Here is an 11,298-nt window from a genome sequence, read left to right as displayed (position 1 = left end):
TGCCCATCAGTTCGACATGGAACATTTGTCACGAGCAACCATTAGTCTGCAAATATTTCATTTATAGCAACATACTCAACTGACACATACATTTTGACATAATTGGCAAGTAAACATTCAAAATATGCTTACAGGGCTAAATGGGAACAAGATAACATTAACGAACATGAACTGGACCTGTAGAAAGACTTGCATCATGTGTCAAGTTTGAAAGGCTAAAAGTGCTCGATCACATACCAGGCCCATCTACTCAAGAAACAAGAAACAAGAACACATGGTGTCAACACGCAAGCAACCACCATTTTTGTTTGAGATTCGATACTATTTAATAAATGGCTGTGTGCGTCGCTTGATATAGATGCTGGGGTTAATCCTCCTTTTCAAAAAAATCAACCATTTTTGTTAAACTTAATTATTTTCAATCAGTCTCCACATACACGAACTAGAGATAAACACAGGATAAACAAAAGCTGCCGAACACAACAAATTATCGAAAAATCAGTTTACAATGATTTAAAAACATCTTGATGAGTCCGGGCAACAGTCCATGCTGGAAGCTCCCAGATCAAAAACAATTACGAATATAGTTTTATTTAATTGTTTCTTAGCTCGGTTGTTTCAGCAGACGCTTATACTTGAATGACAGGACAGCAGCAGTTATTGTTGTCATTGCAGAATGCCTTGGGGGCCGGCCGCTTGCCTACGCTGCTGCAAAACTTCTTGCACTTGTCGTCGGTACAGTTTGGGAAAGAGATGGAGTAGCATGGCGCCGGCAAGGGAAACGCAGCAGTCTCATCTTCCTGCAAGTCCGCATACATAAAAATATAAGAAAATGTGGTTTTCAAGTATAATCAGGAAAATGCCCTTAATCTTCTACTCTTTGCAAATTGAATGATAAAATTCACTTATCAACCTCTTTGTGGGCGTCGCATGAGGAGAGAAGAAGGGTGGTAACCATGACCACCATGACGGTGGCCACGAAACACAGGACGCTCATGCCCTTCTTCAGCATCGCCATGGTGTACAGTACAAGAGGGCAGGAGTCTACTTACGCTCACCCTACATACAATTTCTTCCTGTCTTTGTGTTGTTATGTTATTCTGATTTGTGTGTTTATATAGATGTATGCCTAGCTTATTAGAAGTATATATTAAACGACTGATCAATGCTTTAATTCATGTAACAAATTATATGTGATTCTGATCAATGTCAATCGAAGAAATATTAATTGTGATTAATAATTATTAATTGTGATTAATAATTATTAATTTTGACCACATAACGAATTCATGTCAATCGAAGAAATTATTAATTGTGATTAATTATTATATATCTTTGGTGATTTGATTCAAACACAAGAGATTTTATCTAGAAGAACGTGAATCCGTTCCATTTGTCATTAAAAAAAGTCCATTTCATGGGCTGCCGTCTGCAAAGAAAACCTCACACACTGCTAGCAGGGAATCACCAATGGCCCGGCCCGACTAGCATGGCAGTAAGGGGTAGTAGATGCTTTTGCGATTTAACTAGATTAAGAAAGTTCCACTAAATAACTAGACTAAGAAAATAAAATTGTTCTACTAAAAATGTGATATGTCTCCAACGTATATCTGTAATTTTTGATTGTTCCAAGCTATTATATTATCTGTTTGGGATGTTAATGGGCTTTATTTTACACTTTTATATTATTTTTGGGACTAACCTATTAACCCAAGGCCCAGTGCAACTTGCTATTTTTTTTTTGCCTATTTCAGTGTTTCGCAAAAAAGGAATATCAAACGGAGTCCAAACGGAATGAAACCTTCGGGAACGTGATTTTTAGAACAAACATGATCCAGAGGACTTGGAGTGGACGCCAAGAAACAACTGAGGAGGCCACGAGGCAGGGGGCGCGCCTACCCCCCTGGGCGCGCCCTCCCCCTCGTGGGCCCCTCGTGGCTCAACCGACCTACTTCTTCCTCCTATATATGTTCACATACCCCGAAAACATCCAGGAGCACCACGAAACCCTATTTCCACCGCTGCAAGCTTCTGTACCCAAGAGATCCCATCTTGGAGCCTTTTATGAAGCTCCGCCGGAGGGGGCATTGATCACGGAGGGCCTCTACATCAACTCCATGGCCCCTTCGATGATGTGTGAGTAGTTTACCTCAGACCTTCGGGTCCATAGTTATTAGCTAGATGGCTTCTTCTCTCTCTTTGGATCTCAATACAAAGTTCTCCTCGATTCTCTTGGAGATCTATTCGATGTAACTCTTTTTGCGGTGTGTTTGTCGAGATCCGATGAATTGTGGGTTTATGATCAAGATTATCTATGAACAATATTTGAATCTTTTCTGAATTATTTTATATATAATTGGTTATCTTTGCAACTCTCTTCGAAATATCAGTTTTGTTTGGCCTACTAGATTCATCTTTCTTACAATGGGAGAAGTGTTTAGCTTTGGGTTCAATCTTGCGGTGCTCGATCCCAGTGACAGAAAGGGAAACAGCACGTATTGTATTATTGCCATCGAAGATAAAAAGATGGGGTTTATATCATATTGCATGAGTTTATGCCTCTACATCATGTCATCTTGCTTAAAGCGTTACTCTGTTCTTATGAACTTAATACTCTAGATGCATTCTGGATAGCGGTCGATGTGTAGAGTAATAGTAGTAGGTGCAGGCCCGGAGGAGTTTGTTATGGGGTCGGTGATGGCCATTCCTACCCCGGGGACTCGCTAGGTTCCCATTCAGATCGAAGAAAGCGAGGAGGAATCAGAGGAGGAACAGCTAGATCTGGGAGTGGCGTCTCGCCAGATGGGGGAGGAGAAGCAGGGAGAGAAGAAGGCAAAAGAGAAAAGCTATTCTCTGAGGAGATCTCCTCGCTTCCTGCGCCGCTCGCCAAGGCTCCGGGATGCGGCCAAGCCGGCGGCGAAGGAATAGGCTTCTCCCCTGCCGGCAATCGCTTCTGGTTACTAGCTGGGGAGGAGTCTGATGAGGAGGATGGCGACTCATCAGACTACCAAGGTGAGAAATTCATGTACAAAAAATATTGACTTAACAATTGTCAAAGAAAAATGACCTATGGTCACAGCAAAGACATTAGGAAACAAATGAGAAGAACTAAAATCAAAGCAGCTGAAGAAAGAAACCCTGATAAGATCACTAATGAAGTGACAAAGGGGGAAAAACTATAGCTGATGATATTATTACAAATCAAAGAAGAGAGATGAGTGGGATTAGGGTGATGGAAAAAATGAGACAAAAATATGAGATACCAGACTATTGGTCTAAGGTAGGTTTAGATGATGAGATATTAGTTATATCTAATTGTGAGATTAGTGCTATCAGTGATAATAGAAAAAATAAAGGAAAAACAAATTGTTAGAAAAATAAAAATGGATACGCGATTGAAAAGTTGAGCTGGGGACCTGAGCCTTATTAGCAGACAGCCCGGCCCAAGACAAGGGGAGGCAGAAAGCAGAAAGACGCTTTATGGGTCCTTTACCTGCCTCAACCCTGGTCTGGATATAAAAGAGGGGGGAGGGGAGGAAACAAGGTTAGGGTTCCCTAGTGCGCCGCGGAGTAGAGAAAGTGAAGAGATGGATAGATTTGGGGGAAGGTTTGATGGAGGGAGAGGACGTTTCAACAGGGGGAAGAGATGGATGGCAATACAGAAAGGAAAGAGGAGGGGGAACACCAGTACAGGAGAATTCCACCATGGGAGGAGAGAAGAGATTTTGCTAGAGAAAGGGAGATAGAGAGGATGCAAGAGAGACAGGAGCTCAGGCAGGAGGTGATTACTGGAGGAGGGGCTGAAGAGGGAGAGAAATTGATGAATAAGAACAAAAAGAAAGAAGATGGGTCCGTGGTGGAGCAGGGGAGGCTTCTGGATCCCTGGAAAAAAGCGGGCAGGAGATGATACAACAACAATAGGTACTTCTTAATACCCTGTTGGCGCAAATTTCACAAGGCAAGATGATGATTGGCAGTGAGACAAAAATTAGATCTGGGGCTGATGCTAGTCTGAGACAGAGAGGGAATGAATTCAGAAATAATGAGGCAAACAGAGGGATGTTAGAAAACAAGAATTCAGGAAATCAGGGGAGAGAGGCTCTGATGATTAACAACATGGGAGGGAAACAAGGACAGAGAGGACATGCTATTGGCAATGAAGAGCAATATGCTTTTAGGAGCCCTCAAGATAAGGAGAAGTCAAGCTTTGGGGGGCAAAACAAGATGTTTTGCAACAAATGCAAAGACACATATCATCTGATCAAAGATTGCCCCCTTGGACATTGTGTGATCTGTGGGAAAAAAACCATGTGACTGATGAATGTAATTGGTTGAAACAAATCAAACCAGTGCCCAAATTTGTTGGGCATGCTGCCAGAGGGCTTGGTGTGCTATTGGTTCAAAGTGCAAAAGAAGCTCTAGAAATGGAAAACCCAAATCCCATGGCAATAATCACAGTGGTTTCAGGATAGCTCAATGAAACTCAGTTGATTGAGAGATTACACTACATGTTTAACTGGAATTGGCAGTGGAGGTGCAAGAAGCATGGAGAAGGAGCTTTCCTGGTCAGGTTTCCATACAAGGGAAGATTGGTGGAGCTGAGCAAGTGCAATGACTTTAGTTTGCTAGGATCCGGGGCAGTGATCAATGTGAAAAGTTGGAGTTTTGACTCACAAGCAGTAGGCAAGCTACACACTATCTGGGCATTGTTTAGCAAAGTCCCTGAGTCCTTTAGACATTTTTTGGGATGTGTGAGGTGGCAGCAACCCTAGGCCCTGTTCTGGAGATTGACATGAATACCATTGCTAAAGACAAGATAAGAGCAAAAATTGGAATAAGAGACTTTGATAAAAATCCCTGCTTATACTGAAATCACAGACAAGGACTTGATGATATACAAAGTCATACCTGAACTGGAAAGTGTTGTGGAGATGGGATGGTATGGAGAACATAAGAGACGGGAAAATGAGGGGAGAGAAGTGGGCAACAGTGAGGATGATATGAGGAAAAGACACAAGAAAGGAGAGGATAATGAAATAGGAAACAAAGAAATGATCTCTTTGGGGAGCTTGGGGCTGGCACAGTTTGAGGAGCTAAAGAAGAAAAATGAGGAAATTCAGAGAATCCAGAAAGAACAAGCTATGGAGATGTAAGCAAGAAAGAAAGTTGAGGCTGGTATGGAAATAATTATGAAGAAAGTGATAGATCTGGAGGAAGATAAAGCAAGATAAAAAGCTCTTAAAATCAAAGAAGAAAAGAAGATCATGGAACTGGAGCAAGATAAAAAAGTACTTGTGGAGATGATTAATAAACAACAGGGTGTGATTGATAGGTGTGTAGATAAGATTGAGATGTGGGAAGCAAGAGAAAAAGAAATGGAGGAAATCACTGATGCTGACTTAAGGATCATGGAGACTGACAAAAAAGAAGATGAAAATAACATGTACAATGAGGCAGTGGACTTCAATGCTAGCCAGGAATCAGTTTCTTTTGGAACTAAAGTGGGAGTGAGATCTGGAGACAAAGATGCAGATACCAATGAGACAGAAGAGGAGCAGCTGAGGAGATGTGGGAGATTGGTAGGCAAACAAGATGCAAAAATTGAGGAGATGTGGGAGACTAATGTTTCCTTGTTAGAAATGGCAGATAAAATTTGAATTGATTTAGGCTGCTCTATTAATATGATTGAATCTAATCTGGATATCATAACTAGAATGGAACAATGTAGAAAAGAATTCTATATGCAAAATATATGCAAAACAAAAGAAGAGGAAGGGCACCTTGGTGAACCTAACCTCATTGATATTGGAGATGTGGATATTAAGGACATTTGTTCGGGAGATGACCACTCTGATGCTGAATTAGAGATGGATCATTTTGCCCATTTAAAAAGCTTCTTTGCCAAAACAAAAAAGAATAGCTTGAACTCACCAGGGTTCTCCTGTGGGAAAACAGCTAGCATAATTGGGAGGAGGAAAAAACACACAAAAAATCTCAAGAATGATTGGATTGTTCTTGTGAAGGGATTGGAAAAGACATTAAAAAATTTCATTAGGGAATGCATAATTGATAGGAAACTGGATTTTGTTGGAATCCAGGAAACTATTAAAGAAAAATTTTCAAAAAATGAATTTCACAATTTATGTGGAGGGAGGAACTTTGAATGGAGATGGTCTCAACCAAGAGGGAAATCTGGAGGGATTTTAGTGGGCATTAATTGTGATAATTTTAACATCAATGAAGTAGAGATTGGGGTTTATTTTATAAGATAGCTTATATATGAAAAAAGAGAAAATTTGAGTGGAATCTCATAGTTGTGTATGGGGATGCACAACCTTTTGGAAAAAATGCCTATTTGGCAGAAATGTCTAGATTGTACCATGATAATTCTTCTGTCCCAATGATGATAGGGGAGACTTTAATATAATTAGGAATATCTCAGAAAAAATAAACCTACTATCAGTGATCACTGGAGCTTTGTATTCAATGCCATCATTGAACAAGATGGGCTAAGAGAGCTACCTCTAGGGGGGAGAAAATATACATGGGCTAATAACCAAGAAGATCCTACCTATGAAAAGTTAGATAGGGTTCTCATTTTCCCTGATTGGGAAGAGAAATACCCTTTGACCACTGTTTAGGCTTTAGAGAGGGAGATATCTGATCACACTCCACTTGTAGTGGACTCTGGGGAGAGAAGAAATAATAATAGGATATTTAGATTTGAAAATGCTTGGATGCTGAAAGAGGGGTTTAGGGAATTTGTATATAAGGTGTGGAACATACAGATAGGAGGAGATACACTGGAGAGATGGCAGAAGAAACTAATAGTTTTTAGACAAAAAGTGAGGGGATGGATACTAAACTCTGATGCTCAAGATAGAAAAATAAAAAAGACATCATGAGCAGGCTGGATGAGATAGATAAAAGAATAGAGATCAAGGGCATAGTAGTTGCTGATAGAAATGAGCAGAAAGAATTAAGAATCCAATTGGGCAGAATAATGAAACATGAAGAAATAAAATGGTTACAGAGATATAAAGATAATGAAATTAGGGATGGAGATAATAATTCTAACTATTACCATGCTAAAGTAAATGGAAGAAGGAGAAAAAAAATAGAATTTTCTCTTTCTATCAGGAAGAGGGAGTGATTGAGGGGGATGAGGAGCTAATCAAATACATAACCAATTTCTACAAAAACTTGTTCGGCCACCCTGAAATATCCACTGTAAATCTAAATATACAGGAGGCTCCTGGCATAACAGAAGAACAAGCCAAGGGTTTAATTGAACCTTTTAGTATGCAGGAACTATATGAGGTGGTTTTTAGTATGGAAAAAAAAAGTCCTGGACCTGATGGTTTGCAAATTGAATTTTACCAATAATTTTGGGATTTGGTGAAGTGGGAGTTGAAAGAGTTGTTAGATGAATTCCACACTGGAAAATTAGATATATCTAGACTTAACTATGGAATCATTACACTGGTGCCAAAAATTAAAGATGCTAGACAAATTCAAAAGTTCAGACCTATTTGCTTACTTAATGTGAGCTTTAAAATCATAACTAAAGTACTGATGAATAGGTTGAGTAAAGTGATCAGACCAATTATTTCTCCAAATCAAACAGCCTTTATAAAAGGCAGATATATCATGGAGGGGGTTGTGGTGCTACATGAAGTATTGAATACTGTACATAAAAGGAAGCAGAGTGCTTTGCTGTTGAAAGTTGATTTTGAGAAAGCATATGACAAGATCAAATGGCCTTTTGTATATAAAATGTTTAAACTCAAAAGATTCCCTGATAAATGGTGTGACATGGTGATGCACACTATGGTGGGGGGCATGTAGGGGTGAAGGTTAATGATGAAATAGGACCCTATTTCAAAACCTTTAAAGGATTGAGATAAGGTGATTCTTTATCACCACTGCTCTTCGACATTGCTGCGGATGCATTAGCAATTATCCTAGATAATGCAATGCAGGGGGGTTTTGTGAGAGGGGTGCTCTCTGAGTTAAATAATTGTGAGATTAACATGCTTCAATATGCGGATGATACAATTTCTTGTTATAAGATGATGAAGATAGTGCAAAAAATCTAAAATTCATATTAACAGCCTTTGAACAGATGTCAGGGCTGACTATTAATTTTCACAAAAGTGAGATTTTTTTTGTTTGGAGAAGCAGTTAATAAAACTAGACTTTATCAAGATATATTCACATGTGAGGTTGGAAAAATGCCTATCAAATATTTGGGGCTGCCAGTGGCTGATGTCAGATTGGGGAATAAATTTTGGAAAAAGTGTTACTGAGAAGATTGAGAAAAGGTGTGCTTGTTGGCAGGGGAGACTTCTTAATATGGCTGGGAGAGTTACCTTAGTGCAGGCCTGTCTAACTAACATTCCTATGTTTATGATGTCCTTTTACCCTCTTCCTGTGGGAGTGAGAAAAAAGGCTGACTTCTTTAGGGCCAGACTAGTTTGGCAAGAAGATGAAAACAAAAGGAAATATCATTTGGTAAACTGGAAAACTTGTTGTTTGCCAAAAGATTTTGGGGGGGGGGGGGGGGGCTAGGGATAATTAACCTGGATATAATGAACAAAGCTCTATTAGTAAAGTGGTTATGGAAATTAGAAACTGAATCTGGAACTTGGGTTAACATTCTGAAGGCTAAATATATTCAGAATAAGTGTTTGTCTGGGCTGGAGAAAAAGCCTGGAGATTCTCAATTTTGGTGTAGTCTGATGGATGTTAAAAAAATATATTTCCAACATGTTAAAAGAAAGATTGGGGATGGGAAAGCTACCAGATTCTGGGAAGACTGGTGGGTTGGATCTAGACCTCTGAAAGATTTATATCCTAGGTTATATAATATTAGCTTTGACCACAATATATGTGTGGCAGAAGCTATAAATAAAGGGTGGCAAGGATTTAGTTTCAGGAGGGATTTTACTGCTGAAACAAATGGACTCTGGAACAGTCTTAAACAAAGATGTGAGGTGGTTAGGATGCATGGGGGGCTGACCAACCCATGTGGATGCTAACAAAAAATAAGAAATATTCAGTAAAATCATTATATTCATTCCTGATTAATGATGGAGTGGGGTTTCACACAAATTCTTGTGGAGAACAAAGATTCCATCAAAAATTAAAATGTTTCTCTGGCTGATGACTAGAAGGAGTATATTAACAAAAGATAACTTGCTGAAAAAAGGATGGAAAGGGCCAAAAGAATGCATATATTGTGGGAAAGAAGAATCGATTGATCATTTATTTTTTGACTGCTCTGCGGCCAGGTTGGTCTGGAGTCTGATCAAGTGCGCATTTGATCTTAGGCGATGTCTCACTAACTTTTTGTTGATTTCCTGGGAAGGTGGCTGAAAACCTTTAAGAAACCAGACAAAATGATGGTGCTAGCTAGTGGGGAGTGCGGCAATATTTTGGTCGCTTTGGAAATGTAGAAATGATATTATTTTCAGATCTAAAAAGATTCAGGATCCGATAGTTTTTATACGATTGATGTGTAACTGGATTGTGGATTGGTCAATATTGCAGAAAAAAAAGCCGGAGGAAAGACTAATGCAGCTGGGAGCAAAAGTAATAGAGCAGGTGGCAAGTGAGGTGTACAAGGCAATGCAAGGATGGAGACTGGTGTGCGACGTCTGGAGGCCTGAGCAGCGAAGAGAACCTTTCTTCTTACTTTGTGTTGGCTTGTAATCCTGAACTTGTCTGTAATAACTAGCTTATTTGGTGGTAGATGGTAGCAAATGCTGTGCTGCTGCCAGTGTCGCTCTGATGCTGGGGGGAGTAGGTAGCTCTCGTTGAATAGCTAGTTTGGTATGTCCAGTGTAAGAAGGTTGTTAAGACTGATGGATTAGACCTGCTTTTGGTTTCGTTAATGAAATCGGAGGGAAACCTCTTTTATTCAAAATAATAATAATTTTTCATAGTTTTTCTCTTGTGGCCCGAAGCAACAAAGACAAATAAACTCCTAACTGCTACATTTCTCTCCTCCTACAACCATGGCAGGAGTGCTCCTCTAACTACTACATTTTCTCAGCAAAAGAAAAACAAACTGCACAACGTCCCTCCGTTTTTTCTAAAGCTAACTGTACCATAAAAAATGAATTGTTTCGTAAAATGAAAATTAAACTTTCTGGTTTTTTCTAAAGCTAACGGTACCATCAATTTCCAAAGAGAACTCCATCTCAAGCATCAGTTATTTTTTTCTCAATTTATAATAGCAACCCACTACAGTAACAATGAAGTTAACTGTTGTAGTTAACAAAAGATAACTGCTATAGTAGATGAGCTATACATCCAAGAACTGAAAACCAAATTTCTATCAAAATTAAAATGAACACAAAAGCTCTCTGGAACTTGCAAAGAACCAGCTGGCAGCTTCATTATTTTCACATGTCAGGGTTGCATACAAATCAGATCATAATCACGCACAAGTAGCAAGGCAGGTGATCAGCACAAAAACCGGCTGTGTAGCTTATGCTACAGTCACCATGTTGCAAATGGTGGAACTAAATTAAAGTTCTGAAAAGCAAGAAGTTAACTCAGAGTCCAAATATTTGGACAGAAGAGAAGTGAGTCCAAATCACTGAAAGTAGTGGAAGTTAACTCCGAGGACGAGCTCGTGCAGTCAGCATGTTGATCCTTCGTGTCCAGTGGTGGTCGTCGCCACTGCTAGACACAAAGTGTCATTCCTCATGCGGCGGTGCCCCTGTTCAAGCAAAATCATAGTAAATTTGATTGGTTTTACAGATTATGAACATTCAGAAGTAGCCAACAAACCTATTAGACATCTATTCACTGTCGCAAAATTGTATCTCTCCATTAGGTGAGGAAGTCATCAAAGAAGTTGTTGATTGTCTTGAACATGTACTGCTACACAGCACCCATGGGCGTTGCCCGGCCCCCACTCAGAAAAATCTTCCATACAATAATCAATCAGTGGAGAGCATGCCCATGCCACCGAACGTTGATGCGACCTGGAGGTTGTTGTTGGCCACGGGCGCGTGATGGCTGGGCTCGGCTCATGCGCCTCCTCCGGAGGTAGGAGAAGCTCTCCCAGGGAGGTGGACGTTGATTCTCGGGATGCTGGAGGCGCCCGCCGTCGAGGGTGATGGGCGGCCACCGTCGGCAGGGGCTGGGTGCACGGGATGGATGCCGACGAGCAGCTCCTCCGTGTTCCCCGCATGGCCGACGAGCAGCTCGTCCATGCCGTCCCCCACCATGTGTTCGGCAAGGTGATGCGGTCAAGGGACTCTCACTGGCTGGATCCCATGGCCT

The 11,298-nt window shown here is 40.4% G+C and overlaps 1 protein-coding gene across 1 annotated transcript; it reads right to left on the bottom strand.

The window, feature by feature from the left end:
• Nucleotides 1-399: 399 nt before the first annotated feature.
• Nucleotides 400-1,076, bottom strand: LOC123057789 (uncharacterized). Its single transcript, XM_044480682.1, has 2 exons — nt 914-1,076; nt 400-800 (listed from the first exon to the last, which is right to left on the bottom strand). Exons 1-2 carry the CDS (start codon nt 1,016-1,018, stop codon nt 630-632), a joined length of 276 nt encoding a protein of 91 aa, XP_044336617.1. The 5' UTR covers nt 1,019-1,076; the 3' UTR covers nt 400-629.
• Nucleotides 1,077-11,298: the final 10,222 nt, after the last annotated feature.

The sequence above is a fragment of the Triticum aestivum genome, chromosome 3A, assembly GCF_018294505.1.
Source record: "Triticum aestivum cultivar Chinese Spring chromosome 3A, IWGSC CS RefSeq v2.1, whole genome shotgun sequence".
Lineage (NCBI taxonomy): Eukaryota > Viridiplantae > Streptophyta > Magnoliopsida > Poales > Poaceae > Triticum > Triticum aestivum.
This window is presented reverse-complemented; position numbering and strand designations above follow the sequence as displayed.